A 17,229-nucleotide genomic window follows, 5' to 3' on the forward strand; every position below is an offset into this window, starting at 1 on the left:
GTTATTTAAAGGATATGATTTTAGAAGGTGCTGTTGTAGTCTTCTACTGCTAAAGAAATATAAAATCAAGCATATTAGCTCATGTCTACAATGAAATTCAGTTCAGTCTCAGGCATCTAGTGATGGACAAAAATGTGTGATATTTGTAAATTATAATCAGTGGGAAAGTATATGTCATTGGGGAAACCTGTTACTGTCGCGTGAAGGGAGGGAAAGGGGTAATCAGCTTTGCCTGCCAGAGCCCTCCTCAAAAGGACTTTCACCGAGTCAGGTTCTCAAAGTTGATCAAAATAGACAATTTATTAAAGCGACAGATCAACAGGTTCAGGATTACCAGTGATAAATGCACTTACTGCAACAAATTCTACTTTTTCTGAGCTCAAACTGATAATTAAGCGCTTTCACCAATGGTATTTTTCCCGGGGTAACGTCTGACGTTGTCGGAGGCACAAACCTTACCAAAAAGGCGTCCCTGTTTTGGGGAGGAGAGAGGTCCAGGCCCGTCGACCCGTCCATAGGTTGGTGTTCTCGTCCTCAAAATGGAGGATCGTTTATGAACTGAATTTATACTCTTGGCGAGGTGGGGCTGAGTCAAACACTGTGGGATGTTTGGTCCTTGTCGAGCTCAGCAGAGGGTGTCAATGGCTGCTGGCCTTTTTTTTCTTTTGCCCCTATCAACAMCACCAGGCTGCAAGACTCCCGCCTCGCCCCAGGTGTCGTTTTGGGTAGAGCAATGTCAAGTGGTGAGACCTCCGCCTCACCCTGGGCGCTGCCTCACCCCTCACCGGCATGGGCATCAGACCACAAATCACCCTTTGTATCCACTGTTTACCCCACGGCAGGGAGGATCACAGATAATCACAGACCRTTATCCCACAAAACCTTGACAGATTTCCCCATCTAGAATATAGGAAATTATTTGATTTGCCATATTTTGATGTTGTAAATGTTGTAAATAAACTGAGAAACTGTAAAGTATGGTTAAATAATCTATAAATTATAATGCTAAATATGTAAAGAAGGAGGTCAAATTATAACACTAAATATGTAAGGAGGGAAGTCATGTAGCAGACTTCTTATGAACTGTGCAGAGCTTGATCACATTATGTTGGTATTCTCATTTAGACACCAAAAGATTTAAGTCAAGTAAGGATAATAAGGCATGGGGGAATTTAAAAATAAAGGTCATTATTAACAGGAGTCTTACAAGTTGTATGGTAGTGCCTGTTGGGTTTCTTCCAAAAGAGAAGGAAAAAAAATTATCTTAGCCATTAGAATTCGTGAGCCTGACTTGCGAGGAAAATGAATGTTGACAAGGCAGCATGTCTGAATTTGGGGGTGACATTACAATTACATTACAATGCCAGCTACCTCACGCTCCTTAAGAAACTAAACAGAGCTCAGGTATGATGCATGAAATATGATACCAGGTTTCTTTTCTATATCCAAGGTAGAACTACTCCTGCAAGTTAGTTCCTAAGCTGCCTTTACACACTCCGAACTCTGGCCTGACTCAGAAGTCAGACAGCCCAGAAATGTAAAACTATGCCCAAGTTGCAAAAGCCTACAGGTTGCAGAGTAGAGCTGTTCTGCCAACCCTTAATGGAGAAGATATATTCTGAGGAGGGGTTTTCTGTTTGTTTTTTGTCTATTTTCCTCATGATTTTCAGTGGACAGACTAGCCATACTGGCAGGAAAGGGGGCAAAAAGCAAACATGTTCTCTCTTGATAGTTCAGAAGTGCTGAAGTGTTAACTGTTCTAGAAAAGCAGGAGGAATGAGAGGAAATTATATTATTGAGCCTGAGAATTTGCATTTATTTTTAAGCAGCTGATTTATTTTTTTACTGCTTCAACTAGATAAAGACTCCATGTCTGCTCGTGTAGTTCATGGTCACTAACTCATTATGTTTGTTAGAGTTCTTAAGCATGAGGTTAAATGTTTTGTCTAGTGGAGCCAATACTTTAATTTTTTGCTTTTAAGACCAGGTGGGAGGAAAAGGCTGGTGTTCCCAGGTGGAAGATGAAAGCCCTAAAAGAAAACTGTCTTGAAAATAAATTTTTAATAATTTCACTTTGCAGTACCTTGACCAATCACACTTTCATTGTTTTTCATGTATTCTTCTCTTGCATAAACTTGTAGACATTTCGTTTTAGACAAAATTTCCACAAGAGTTTTGTAGCAAAAAGTTTAAGGACTCTACATCAATAGCCAGCAGTACTAAATCTGTACACTGTTCTTGGGACTGATGGCTGCTRGCATGTCTGTGAGGTTTAGCGTGCTTCAATATAGATTTACAAATGCAATTATAAGGATATTTTAAAAGTGTTGGCCTAGATTTCCACAAGGAAGAAGACAGTGATGGTGATTTTAGAAAGTATAAATGGGAGAGGCAGCTGCTGCTGCTTCTTTGTCTTTGACAGTTTCTCTAACTCCAAAATACATTGTTTGGCCTTGATACCTGCCTCTGAACTTAGAAGACTTGAAAGCTCAGTATTGCTCAGTCAGCAGTGGGCAAATACCCTTTGGGACTAAATCTGGAGCAGGGGAAATATACCATGCTACAGTAATGAATTTTGTTATTAATGTACTTTCATTTGATTAGGTRCAGTATAAAGACTTTCAGTATTACCATAATCGCCTCTGTCGAATACTTTAGGGGCTCGTTGTTTATGCACCGTTTCAGTCTAGTTTAAAATACAGAAAGGGTATAGTGTTTGGTAGCTGCTAAAATATATATGTTTGGAACACYAAAGCATTAAATTGCTAATTTCTTCTTGCAAAAATGGCTTTCTCCTTTGCAGGTGAAAGTGGCAGTGGGAAAGAGAAAACCAGTGCTTCTGGGCTATTTATCTTGTTTGAATCTTAAAACAAAAACCTCGAAGAAATTTCAGTAAAATTATTTTTGGACTGTTAGCTTTAAAATCTTTAAATTTTGTGGGATAACTATATAAATTTATGATAACTCTTAAAACATAACTAAGTTTTGCCAGTATTGCATATTTAGGGTATACTGTTATCAAATAGCATGTTTTTATTTCAATAATTGAATATATATGCTGGTAAAGACTGGGGTATCACAATCAAAAATATTTACATGTCTTAACTTATTAGGCAACTAGCTTATATAAAACAGCACTATTATTATATGCTGTATTTTTAAATAATTTCATTATGAAATTTTGAGGTGTTTATATTGAAGTTTTAATTTGCAATAGACTGATTATAAACAAACAATATAATATAGAAGCCTTTTGTATTTGTAAGACTTTTAATTGGGCTACGTTAAAATATTTACTGAAATAAAAGGGCTTATCTTTTATAGCCCAGAAAGGAGCTACTGAGAGAGAGAATTTTGATCTGTCTAGGTGGCTACTTCATAGACATACTATGAATTTTGACTAGAGATAGAGCTATCTCCTAGTATTTTATCTTTACCATATTTTAGAGAATGTGTTGTTAGTGTATTGGAGAATAGGAAAGAGTACTATACTTCCTATTTATGTGATTTTTGCACCAGGATCTGCATGGGAGGAAAAAGCGCACATTCATGACATAATTTTTGTTATACTGATTTTTTGTAACTTTTCCCCAATAGGTTTTTAAAATGTGCAGAGAAACAAAGCATGCAGCAGAACAATTGACTATAYTAAATGGTTGAAGCAAGAAATTAGTATATTAGTTTTAGTATTTGTATTCATATTTTTTCTCTTCATATCTTCTGTTCGTCAAATCAAGACTGTATGCTGAGTATTGTCACAATTTTATGTTTTATCAAGTCATTAACCTGGAGATACATAGAGACATTGCATTTCAGAAGATTTGTTTTAATCTTGATCTTTAATCTTTGATATTTTTCCCTGTTGACAAACATGCTGAATACTGTCTGATTTGTTGAACGATATTCCCCTCATGTTATATCCTACTTCTTTCCCCCCCACCCCCCCACCCCCCCMAAAAAAACCCACAGGTCTAAAAAAGACAAAGCTAAAGCAGGAGTAAAACCAGATACTTCTGATCAAGAACCAGAGGGACTGACACTTTTGGTACCAGACATCCAAAAGACTGCTGAGATAGTTTATGCTGCTACCACCAGTTTGCGCCAAGCAAACCAAGGTAAAATAGATATACTTTTATAAACACTGTATAATGGTTATTTGTAACATGTTCATTAACAGAAAACTTAAAAATTGGCTTAAAAGCAAGAAAAAAGACTTCCCTCCTACCCCCACTACTGACTACATTTTCAAAGGTGTGTGGAACCTCATACTAGTCTTCCTAAAATCTAGATCAAGATGAAGAATAGTAAGTTAGAGTACATCCTGCAACCTTCATCACACTTGCATAGTATCTTGTCTTTTGCCAGGAAAAAAAGTAGGTATGTGACCTTTAGTAGTAAGGTTTTGCTGTTAAAATTAAACCTTGTGAACTGGATTAACTCTTAACTAAATGAGTGCAGAACAAAATATAAATCATGGACTGAACCTGCAGCCATTAGAAGGACTATTTGGTTGTCTAGTAAAGAAAACTAAGGATTAAATAGCTTAATCAGTGAAGTGAGTTTTATGAAGGAGTGTATAATAAACTACTGATTTTGGAGAGTGAATCAGGAAAGCTTGTGTGAATATCCATCCACACAGGAAGCATATGTCAGACTTATTTAAAAAAAATCATTTAGAAGGAACAATAATTGACTATTCATAGCAGCAGTAGTCATGAATTATTTCTGAGCTAACTATATTTGTCTACTTTCAGCTGTTCAGATAATGAAATACATAGTAGTGAGAAAAACAAAATTGTATGTTATGAATGATTCCAATTTTCCGAGTTCTCTGCAAACAATGCAAATGTAAAATGTCATTTCAAGTTAAATAATCAGCAGGTGTTTGGTGTACTTGTATAAAAATTACATGATTAGTTACAAATGATTATTACATTTTTTATAACAGAAAAGAAGATGGCTGAATACTCCAGAAAGGCTGCTGTGAAGCCCAAGCCTTTGTCTGTTTTACGGTCTCTTGAAGAAAAGTATGTGGCTGTCATGAAAAAACTCCAGTTTGGTAGGTTGAGAAGTGTGAATATTTGTAATTTAGAGAGCCGATAACTAAGAAATAGAAAATCAGTTGGAATGAACCCCAAATTATTTTTAAGAGTGATTAACTTTTATACATATATGACCACTGATATTTTTCACACATGGAAAAATGCCAAGTCTATATTTTTAGGTTAATAACTAATCTGTGCTCACTGAACTAATATGAAGTGTATTAAGCACGCGCTAGGTCAGTTCAAGGGACCGGTTACACAGTTCAGTGATAGTTGTTCGTGTTTTCATTCCAGTAATGATCTGTGAGATTTTTTTCACTCCTCAAATTATATTGCAAATGTTAGTAGATTTTCTGTTAGAAAGCTTATGTACAAAATTGTATAGATGTTTGTTAAAAATGCAGCTTTTATTTCTTAACTGGAATAGAATTCAGATCAAAATGCATTTTTAAAGAAAAATGAAGCTATAGTAAACTTCATTCTGCCCTCTCAGGGGGTGTGATATGTTGCATTTGGAAGATGTGATGGGAATGAGTACTTATTTTGGCAATAAAGGAAACGTTCAAAATTTATAAAGAACAAATAGTATATCATCCAATAGAGCTGTAAAAAATACTGCAAAAACATGTTCTATGAATATTTTTTTGAGTTGCATTGATAGCATTTGCAATCACATTTATTTGCTTTTGTGAGCATTTGCAAAGGATTTTTCACACAAACCTGGAAGGAAAGGAAGGGCAGGTAGGAAAGTTTGTAATGGTAACTTTTCACTCTGGCAGCCAAGCTACAGATTTTGCTTAACAATTAAAGAAAATTAGCCTCTATAATCTTTTATGATCCTTTAATAACATTGCAACCACCACACAATTAAATACTACTGGCACTCTGCTTCACACTGATTCTATTACTAGTATTATTATGTATTCATAAGTATCATTGTATTCATGGTCTGGAGTAGCTGGTAGTTTTTCAAATCAGTAGTATACATTGGTCAAGTTGCATATGAAAGCTTGTAAATTTGCTGCAGGAATTCATTTGACCCAGGCTTTAATTTGTTTTCTGTGATCACTGTTAACTCACAAAATATGTATTTTTTAATGTTGCAAATTAAACTTTCCTGATTTCAGTACTCAAAAATCTTTATCCAAAACTAATCCATTAATAACTTCACTTTTTTTCCCTGATGCAATGGAATTTCCTTCTGTTCTAGATACATTTGAAATGGTTTCTGAAGATGATGATGGAAAATTGGTTTTTAAAGTAAATTACCACTACATGTCTCAGGTGAAAAATGCAAGTGACGCCAACAGTGCTGCCAGAGCCCGACGTCTTGCTCAAGAAGCTGTGACTCTTTCAACATCGCTGCCTCTCTCATCTTCATCCAGCGTCTTTGTACGTTGTGATGAGGAACGGCTTGACATAATGAAGGTAAAGAAGCAAAGTTATTTTTGATTTCCCTCTTTGAGCTTGGCATATAAATGTTTAAGAAAGTGCCTTGAATCTTAAGAAAAATTAGAGGTATTTCATTTATACTTTAATTGCTGTCTCTTAACTTATAAAATAGTGTAAGTAGTTTCTAAGAGTTCTGGCTAATTCAATGCCCATTTTCCCTGTAAAATCTTCATATGACTTCTATCTTTCCAATTATACATCTATTTAAGCTTTATATAGTTCTTTCTGCTACTTAAGTGTATGTAAAAAGTGATATTTTAGAGTTTGACATTGGTTTCTCAGTAGCTTTACCAGAGGGGGAAAAAAAGCTATGTCTACCTGTAGAGCACTCTATTAGCCGGGGAGACTTCACAGGAAAAGGTTCGCTCCTCTTCAGCAATTCTGAAGGGAAAGCTTCAGTTGTGCAATGCCATTAAGGTCAAAGTGCATCTTTCAGTGCTAGCATTTGAGCCAGTTAAAAGCAGTAGGTATGAACTACATTGAATATCTCTGGACCTGAAATTTGATGACAGAATTCTAAAAAAACATGCAATAGGAGGTAGAGTTAGCTCCTTCCATTTTGCTTTCCATTTGTAATCTAGCTGGAGAAATGGACATTAGCAGAGGGCTTCACTTACCCAGAAGATCAAAGTGAACAAACTGCATGTGATGATGATGTCTAATGGTATTTTCTGATAAGCAGCATGCAGAAAGAAAATGTAATATGTAAATTATCAAAATCTTGATTGTGTGGCAAATTAAAGTTTTTTCTGAACACACATTTTTACAATGGTAGGTTCTAATTACTGGTCCAGCAGACACCCCTTATGCAAATGGTTGCTTTGAATTTGATGTATATTTTCCACAAGACTATCCTAATTCCCCTCCACTTGTGAATCTGGAAACAACTGGAGGCCACAGCGTGAGATTTAATCCAAACCTCTACAATGATGGCAAGGTAGGTGAACTTTGTTCTTGCATATAAATGTAAAATTTAAATACAGACTTTTATATCTTTTTTTCTATTACCCTGCTTTGTGCTTGATGGCAAGAAAATGAAATTGATAGAACTTGTCCCTCTTCTTTCTTCTGCTTTTTTGTGTCTTAAGTATGATAATTCTGAATTTAAGAGATTAAACAATTTAAGAATGGCCGTATTGCTTGAGACCAGAGGCATGTCTAACCCAGTATCTYCTCTCCACCTATAGAAAAGGTGCTTTTTCCAGGGTGAGGCATATCATTTTATACTCTGGGTTTGTTGACCCTGGGAGTTTCCCCAAATACAGCTGCTCACCTGCATGTTTTGTGGTCGTGGGCAGACTGGGCTTGCTATCTTAAAACTGTGGCCCTTAATCATTACTTAGGGGAAGAAAAGAAGGGTAAGAAAAGGTCACGTGTTTAGCAGTACTTTCCCCAGCCTCCATCAGTTTTTAACTTCGTATTGGTGTTTAACAGTCGCTGAATGAAAAAAAATCCACTAATTTCTCCAATTACTCTTTGAAATCCTGCACATCTTCATCTACAACATTGTACAGCAATGAGTTCCAGAGCTACACATTGAATGGAGTAGTAGCTCCTTTTCCTTTTTGTTAAACTTACTGAAAATTGACTCAAAAACTGTTAATTGTAATATATAGGTATTTATATGAGGCTGGAGGTATTGTGTGCACCCTGAATTCAGAAATGCATATTTGTTTTTCCCTTGGCAATCAAATTATCAGCCACTCCTGACATAATGGAGGAAGCTGCTTTGTTAAAGTTTGTCTTCAAACTGAAGTGAAAATTGATTTCATGGTTTTGAATGGAAATGCTCTCCTTTCTGAATAGTCTTGGAGCTTGTGTATTTTTAAGGCCTTTATTAACTGGATTCGACCATCAAAAATGAAGTAATGCTGACCTAGAGAAATGTTCTTTTCCATTTTCCTTGCTAAATTAAACAGGCAGAAATCTATTCTGGCTAGCTGAAATACCCATGACGCTTTCCATGGAAAAAGTGTGCTTCATATCAAGTGCAACTGATTGTGTTTGCCAAGTGCTTTTTTCCATGTAAAAGTACCTTTTCTTAAGGGAAGATACAGAAAGCCTTTCCTTAACCTTGGTATCCTTTATAGAAGAATATGTGACTATAAAATACGGGCTTCCCACTTTTTAAGCAAAATAGTCATTGAAGCTTTTGGATTATGTAGAGCTAATGGTGGTGCAGACTCACACCTCCTTCCCTGTCCCGTCCCCCCCCCCCACACACACAATATCTCTTTGGTATGGTATGGCTCATTCTAAAGGCTCCAAAAGCTAACAAAAGATCACATGCATACCATGGAGATGCTGCTTCTATTTATATTAAAAATTAGGCACACATGAAACTCTCTATAGAGCTATAGAGATGGCTATGTATATGTCTCCGCTGAAGCCTAGATCCAAAAACTGGCTTTGGCGACATTCTCTTAGATAAGGATACCAGTAAAGCACTCCTTCACCTTTTTTAGTATAAAAATTTAATCCATAGGCTGATATGCTCACTGTTTTCAGAAGCTCTAATGCTGCCTTCCAGTATTAGGCCCAGGGTTTGCTGTTAACAGTGGAAACAGAATGTAACTCAGCCTGGAGACTATCCCCTTTCTTCTGTGCCTAGCATTAAGTCTTGGTGAATACTCTCCTCCACATCTTTTCTGTTAATTCTGTCTCATCATACTCCCTGTCTTTGATTGTTCCATTTTGTGATAAGGTTCAAGAACTCCACTGACTTTACTACGAAAGTCCAGATCAGTCACAAGAGTTAAGGATGTTTACAATTCCTTGATAGACTGTGTGACCAGAAACCACCTGTGGAATGATTTTCTTGAAAACAATGATAAGCATGAGAACAGTATTTAAAGAGGAAAGTAAGAAATCGTATAGTAATTATCATTCATTTATTTCTGGAGCCACTGGAATTCATAGTTTTTCCTTAAAGAAATGTTATGTACTTTGTTTTGCTCATTTATTGGCATGCTGTTCTTCCTTATCCACATTATATTTGTTTCAAGTTAGAGTTTCATAGGAAACAAATTTGTCTTTTAGAATGCAATATTATTTGCTCAGCCCAAGTAGAGCAAATTTATTATAATATTTGTCTGTGGTATTAATAATGTCACCTTTCCAGGTATGTTTAAGCATACTTAACACATGGCATGGAAGGCCGGAAGAGAAGTGGAATCCGCAGACATCAAGTTTTTTGCAGGTGAGCACTTCTTTCTCTTCAATAGATATCATTTAGGAGTAATAAGTGGTTAGTCAGTCCTAATGCCTTCTTTGTAGTGCTTTCAAACCAGAATTTTTTTCCTCAAATAAGCATAAATAAAACAAATATCCAGAAAATGTCCTAATGTGACATTTCTGCTTTGTCACTAGTAACAGGTCCATCTAAAGTTATGTCTATGCAATATTTTGCAAGCAGACTTGAGCTTGGTCCACCTGTGTTCCAAGTCAACAAGCAAGGTTTGATCCAGAAGCTATGCTAGTAAGTTATGCTATTTAGAAGACAAAAAGCCCACCACATCAGCATGATTTCAAGGGAGTCCAGAACATGGCAAAACAAACTTGCATCAGATTCACAAGTGAGAGTAGAAGTACTAGTCCTTCAAAGAACAGTGAAAGAGCTGCGGGGAAGTTCGTAACAATTGGTTGTCATTTAAATGTGTTGTTATTGTAAGGATGAAATTAATATGTTGTGAATGTCCAGCACTGAGTCATTCCTTTTTTAGATAGACTTTTCTTCTTTCATGTGTAAACATCCTTTCATTGTATCAGCAGCTGTGATGGAATGCTATAATCTTTATTTACTTATGTCTAGGCAGTTATATTTAGCAGCTACAATCAGAATAAATAGACCATTAACATGGATTTGCCAGAACTCAGACTGAAAACTCACAGTATACAAAATTGCCAGAGCATGACCTTGTTCATTTTCTTGTATCTGCAAATGATTATCTTGCTGTAAGGTCGAGAAAAACTGCTTCATGTATATGAAGCTCACCTTAGAGCTATTAAAAAAGAAAAAAAAAAACAGAAAACAAAACTAAATTTCTTTTTGACAAATGTCAGGACTTAGCACTAAAAATCAATCTGTTCTACCATGGAAAACCCTCACAGCAGAACTCCTGGTAACTAAACTAGTTTAACTTTTGTAACAAAATAAGGCATGACACATTCATGAAGGCATGAAAGGAGTTAATCAAGAGTTACCCCTCACCAATATATTAAGAACTGGAAGCAATTGATTGCACATGGTTGACTGATATTTGTGCAATGCAGRTTAGAAATCAACAGAAACATGGAACCTGGTTGGAGTGAACCAGACTTGAAAGCCAGGGCATATATTGCTGTAGATGTTTGTTTTTCAAGGTGTCAGAGCACCCAGCTTAAATTTGTAAGGGAAGCTGGGAGCATGGTGCATATTTCTATACTTCTGTGCTTTTGTAAATGTGGACATTTATCCCAAATGAGGCTCAGCACAGATGGGAATCTTGACTTGAATGCAAGAAGTTGCTCGGTTTTCTTCTTAATACTTTCATTAAAGTGTTTTCCTTGTATGGGCCAAAATGTCTAAGACTATACACTGATCCAATAAACACGTATACTTACATTCTGTATGGTAAATGCATGTTGTAAGATGATCCAACAATTGCGCAGATTTGGAGGCAGTGTTAACATGAAATCAGCTCAGAACAACACGTTCGCTCTCTCACACTCTTGCATTTGGGTACACGCATGCACACTCACTCTCATTGCTGTTATAAAACTTCAAGAGTAGAATTTTCATGACTGACAGTTAAATGTCCCTCTAGTTCTTGCTTATACAGAATAAGGAGTTTTTAAGTAATTGTGCAGACCATTTTTATGTAGTTATTAGTCTGAGCATATACTGCTGTTTACAGTTGTACTGAAATGTAACAAAACATGAAGTTATTTAAGACAGCCATCCTGTGTTGCAAGTGATTTTGGCATTCTCTGGCAGTTGTAGGTTTCTAACTCGGGGGGTGCACTGCCGTAGAAGAGAAAGCCTTATATAGGTTTATGTTATCATAGAGTTTCTGTTGATATGTAGGGCTAAAGGAGCTTAGTTTCACAGAAATCCTGTTCAGCTGTGTTAAGATCTTGCTTTTGTAAACAACAGTTTTAATAAAGCCAATGCTAACAAAGCAGTTCTGAAGCCTGCAGTGAGGATGATTGTGAGGAACACATTCAGGTACTACAAACACATTCAAGTACTACGAACACATTCAAGTGTCTCTGACCTCACTGAACCACTTTCCAGCCTCATTGCACTGGAAATTGTTTAATGCCATAGTCGCAGTAGCAGTACTTTAAAACTTCAAAAGTTTGCTCATTAAGTTCTTGCAAGGTACTTAGGTGAAACAGCAGTCTTTTCTTGCAGATCAGACCTGTTATYGGTGATAAAAAAGTTGTTATTCAAAATGCTTTTTTCACTTTCTCTTCCCATAGTTGTGAACTGTTCCCTAATGCCAAGTTTTACAGGTTAGTTTCTCTAAATTGGAGTATTAACTTCCTTGATCCTTAAGAATGAGCTTTTGATTGCAGGGAAGAATGTTTAAGAGGTACTTCAAGGTTTCCCTGTATAGGTTACTAGAACAAGAGATTTCCACACTGGAAGAAAGAGGTTCCCAATTATTATTTATAAGATTTGCTGTTATCAGCCTCTTTAATATGATGGGAATTTTTGTGCCAGCTAAGATTCTGTGGGCAAGATCTGTGTAACTATTGAACAAACTGATTTAATTGCTTGGATAGTGCCACATTTTCTGCCTTTTTGACGTGTGATGAGCCACTTCAGGTAACTTAAAATCTTGAAATTGTTATGTAATGTTAATTTTTGGCCATTTGTGTCTTTATAGGGACAATACCATGTTAGTAACAAGAAAAAGGTAGGTGAGGGTTAGCATGTTATCCTTTCAAACAGCACCTAGTCATTTGGTTGACTTAGCTGTCACGTGAAGTGACTATTCATTACACGAAGAAATCTAGATCTTTGGCTTTATCTGACTTAATTTTTTCCTAAGAAGCCAGTGGATTTTTCTTACAAAGGAAAAATCGGGGTGGTATTTCCGTTTTGCAAATATACACAAAGTCAGCTAGCTACTTTCAGTCATTTAATATATTTTCTGCACGCTTGGGTTTTCAGCCTGTTGTATCATTTTGCAATAATTTTCAGTATAATAAAGGCATTCTGAGTTGTTCATAAAAATGGTTTTTAAAGGCTGCTGTGACTGAATGCTCTAATAAAGAAGAGTGGCTTGTAGCTACAGTGAGATAGCAGTACAGTGTGTGAAAAGTAGCCTTGCAAATAGGTTTAAGTTTTGATGCTTTAACTAATAACTTCTAATAAAAAATAAAGTTTGGGGGAGAGGAGCTCTCTAATTTCAGTGTTGCTGGGTAGCATAGTTTTCCATAGGGCCATCTAGTTAGCATTTGAAAATGAGTGCAAAAGATAGTGCCAGTTAAGAGGGTTTTCACAGACATAACAGCTTCAGAATGCGTTCAATGCAAATTACCTTCTCAGTCACCTAATAAATTATTTTTGTTACAAGTATTTGATTTTAAACCCAGGGTTGCTTTCTTAATAGACTGACCAACAAATTCTTATTATAAAGCATGTTTCAGAAAAGTAGAAATGTTCTGAAAATTCTGCAAATATTCTGTATACTTCAAAATAGTCTTAACTGAGATGCTTGAAATGGCTCTTGAATTAGGACAGCTCTACAAGTACTTTGCAAAATTGCATAGTGAATTCAAAGAAATCAGGTTTGTCATCAATTCTGACAGTAACTAACTTAGTGCTCATCCCCATTTCTTACCTCTTGGTTCCCTGGTCTACAACTAGAGCCAGCTTAGAGACAATTCTTTACTTGATAAATTCTCTCTTTTTAATGACAGATCCTTGTGCTGTTACAAAAAGGAAGGAGGCTCCTTGGGGAGTGACAGAAATGGCTTCAGAGTTGGGGAAGGAGGGCAGTGCTGTCTTACACTAGCTTAAAGTGTTTGCTGAACTGTGAATAGCCAGGTTTGATTTCATAAAGGTTTTGGAGTTCTTGGGATAGATACACTGAAGTTGGACTGTGTGGCCTGTGGAGAGTCAATACAGACTGAAGGACTGGCTTTGAGATGCTCAAAACTGTTCAGTGAAAAAGATGCATTTTAGTCAGTCCTCACTTTGGTGCATGGCTTTCTTACGTATATGAATTTTTGTAATCAAATCTGGAGATCATATATGGTGAGCTGTAGCCCAGGTTGTCCTCTAGAGTTGAGTGGTATTTTGTGGCTCTGAAAGCTTATTTTATTTGCTGTCAAGATGATTAGATAGCCATGAACACTAGGAGCCACAAAGAATCTGAATGTAATTGTCCCTTCTGGTAAAAGAAACTCTGTAGAGTGGCCAGGTTCTTCAAAGCGCTCTTTCCAACCAGTATTCCTATCCATCTTGACTTGAAGCGTGGCTATGTGTGTATGCAGCTCATTCCTGCACTTGCTTGGATTTAAAAAAAAAAAGCAAAACAAAAAACACACTGGAAGATGCCATCACCTCCTGGAGCTCATGTAATGTATGTATCACAAGGTATTTGTGGTGATGACAAAGCAGCCTCCACACTGTGACAGATAAGAAGGTGAAGTATACTTGTGAGAACTGTAAAAGTACTCTTCCAAAGCCTGCAAGTAAGATAAGTATATGAATAAAGCTGAAGAGAGGTAAAGTGTAACTATAGCATCTTCAATTACAGTTAGTGTTAAATTAACCGAGAATTTACTGGGACATGTTAGTTATGATAATTGACTAAATAGTCTTTGTAATTTTCAGCTTTACATCACAGAAATGTATTGAGAAATAAGCACATAGATTAAATAAACCTGAAGTTTGCAATGGCTTGTTTGGGTTCCTATGGCATTTCCTGAATTTCTCAATTATTTCATAGCACAGGGTAGTTTTTCTGTTTGAGATCCAAAAAGACTGTACGATTTCCATTTTGGCATAGTAGAATTGCAACCCTGGGCTTCAGAACAGCTTTCAGCTTGGCAGGATCCCATGGGAGACTGTCCTGAATGGCAAAATGGCCCTGGAGAACTGGTTGATCAATCTCCTAGAAGTATAAGAATGTTTCATTCCAGTGTGGGGAAGTCAAGCAAGAGTAGCAGAAAGCCAGCATGGATAAACAAGGAACTCCTGTCTGACCTCAACTGCAAAAAGAAAGTACACAGAAGGTGGAAGAGGGGATGGGCTACCAGGAAGGAATGTGAATACATTGCTGAGGCATGCAGGGGAGAAATGAAGAAACCCAAAACTTAGCTAGTGTTGAAAGTGGCAAGGGATATAAAGAGGAACAAGAAGGGCTTTTTGTAGGTATGCTGGCAGCTAAGGAAAATGTGGTCCTGCTGCTTAATGGGGCAGGGAACTTAGTGACAAAGGGCATGTAAAAGGCAGAGGTCTTTGACTCGCTCTTTAGTGGTAAGGTTTGCTCTCCCATATCTCTGAGTGACTAGTAGGAAAGTCTGTGAGAATGAGGAATCGCCCACAGTAGAGGAAAAAAGTAAGAAGAATTTAGGCTGACTGGACCCATAAGTCCATGGAACCAGTTGTGAGGCATCTAAGGGCCCTGAGCGAGCTAGCCAATGTTACTGCAAAGCCACTATCATCTTTGAAAGATCATGATGATCAGGGGACCTTCCTGATGACTGGCAAATCTCACACCCATCTTCAAGGGCAAGAAGGAGGATCTGTGGAGCTGCAGACTGGCCAGCCTTATCTGAGTCTCTAGGAAAATTATGGGGCAAATCTTCCTGGAAGCTATTTCCAAGCACATGAAGGACAAGGTGACAGAACAGCCAAAATGGATTTACCAGGGCAAATAGTGCCTGGCCAACCTGCCTGCCTTCTACAATGAGTTGACTGGCTCTGTGTGCAAAGGGCGAGCAGTGGATGTTGGTTATCTTGACTTCAGGAAGGCCTCTGATGCMGTCTCCCTTAGTATCCTTGTAGACAAGGAGATACGGATTTGTGAGGTGTGGATTATAAGATGGGTGGAAAACTGGCTGGACCAATGGCCAAGAGAAGATCTTACTGCTGTCTTCAGTACCTGAGGGGAAAAGGTATAGAGAAGATGGAGCCAGATTCCTCTTGGAGGTACACAGCAACAGGAAGAGTGCCAATTGACACAAGTTGGGACACAGAAAATTTTGATAAGTTCATTAGGAAAAGCTTTTTCATTATGAGGGTCATCAAACACTAGGACTGGTGCCCAAGAGAGATTGTGGTGTTTCCATCCTTGGAGATTAAGTCCACCCTCCCTACAGTGAAAAATGTCTGGTTTGGAGATCTGGGCTGTAGTCCCTTGCATAGTGAGGAACTACAAAGTGAAACTTTCCCAGGATTGAACTATTTAATCCAGAGAAACTGAAATTCTGAACTGTAGCTGTAAAATTAATGTAGAAAGGCATCGATATGGGAAACCTTATTTTCACTAAACTCCTTTTACTTGGATTAATGTTAGTTTTACTTCAGGCAGGCCTTACCCTAATCTGCACAATTGCAGGTAATATTTGCATAAGGTGGGGGGGAGGGCAAGGATTATAAAATGTTAGATTTGATTGTTAGAAATCTCACATAGCATTCAGGTTTGTAACTTCAAAGTTTTTTTAGGGTTTCATTTTGAAGATAGTAAAAAAGCGGTTGGAAAAAGTTCCCTACACATTGGGAGAAAAACACTTTGTAGCTATTAAATGGAAAACAGCTGTAGGACTATATAAATTGCTTGGAAAGAATTAAGCAGTACATGTTTTTTCTGGCTCGAACACTAAACTATTGTCAGATCACTCAAATTGCTTTAGCAATTAATTTTTTTGACCCAAATGAAGCTGGAAAATCAGATTAGAACTTTTAGTTCATTAAAATTATAATTCAGAATAACGACTATTTATTAAGGCCAAGAAAGTACAGTGCTGCTTAGTAGCCAACTTCTCTGCCATAGCTTTTCTTTTTTTTTAATACCTAAAATATAACATTCTAAAAAGCCAGACCCAGTTACTTCTGGGCCCCTGAAAAGGCCACAGATCACCAAAACTCTTCAGGTATCTTGTAGTACGCTAACTTGGCTTAGCATGTGTGCATTAATCTTCTGCCATTTTAGTTTCGTAAGTGATCATTTTCTTGCTGGGACCTGATTTGTGAGGCACACCAACAGCACCAAGCGTAACGCAAAAGAGCCATGGCTACTTTCAGTCAACTGTATGGTGGGCAAGGGAGACAATGTTGTGATGGTGCACGCTAAACCATATAACAGCTGCTGGTTAGAGTACTTACCTAAGAAATAGAAAAACTTGTTCAATTTTCCTTTTCAATCCAAAGGGGGATTCTGATTCACATTTCCCACTGCAACAAGCACATGCCCTTTCCAGCAGGATATAGACTAGCTGGGCTAGATCACCCTTCAGTGCTATAGTTAAAGCAAAGCATTGTACAGCTACAAGTAAAAAGTATCATGGCACCAAAAGGAGTAAGGATGTGATTGTGTGAGCTGATGGTGGGACTGAGGTTAACCTAGATCATTCAACTGATTCTTGGGCTGTTGCTCTGAAATGACTTACTGCTTTGGCATTGTGTCTATGAAGGGAGTAAACAGGGCAGAGAGCAGGGAAAGCTGGAGCCCTTTTATGCTGGCATTGCCACAAGAGAGACTCCAACAGAAAGCCGTTCCTAAGCAAAGAG

The 17,229-nt window shown here is 37.4% G+C and overlaps 1 protein-coding gene across 1 annotated transcript in view; it reads left to right on the plus strand.

Moving 5' to 3' along the window:
- Window positions 1-17,229, plus strand: part of BIRC6 (baculoviral IAP repeat containing 6) — a 201,436-nt gene that overhangs the window by 176,173 nt on the left and 8,034 nt on the right. Inside the window, exons 67-71 of the mRNA XM_026081224.1 lie at window positions 3,970-4,115; window positions 4,949-5,059; window positions 6,256-6,473; window positions 7,273-7,434; window positions 9,619-9,696. Of these exons, the coding sequence (XP_025937009.1) occupies window positions 3,970-4,115; window positions 4,949-5,059; window positions 6,256-6,473; window positions 7,273-7,434; window positions 9,619-9,696 (715 nt within the window). The remainder of the gene's footprint in view (window positions 1-3,969; window positions 4,116-4,948; window positions 5,060-6,255; window positions 6,474-7,272; window positions 7,435-9,618; window positions 9,697-17,229) is intronic.

The sequence above is a fragment of the Apteryx rowi genome, unplaced genomic scaffold (assembly GCF_003343035.1).
Source record: "Apteryx rowi isolate R43461 unplaced genomic scaffold, aptRow1 scaffold_54, whole genome shotgun sequence".
NCBI classification, from domain to species: domain Eukaryota; kingdom Metazoa; phylum Chordata; class Aves; order Apterygiformes; family Apterygidae; genus Apteryx; species Apteryx rowi.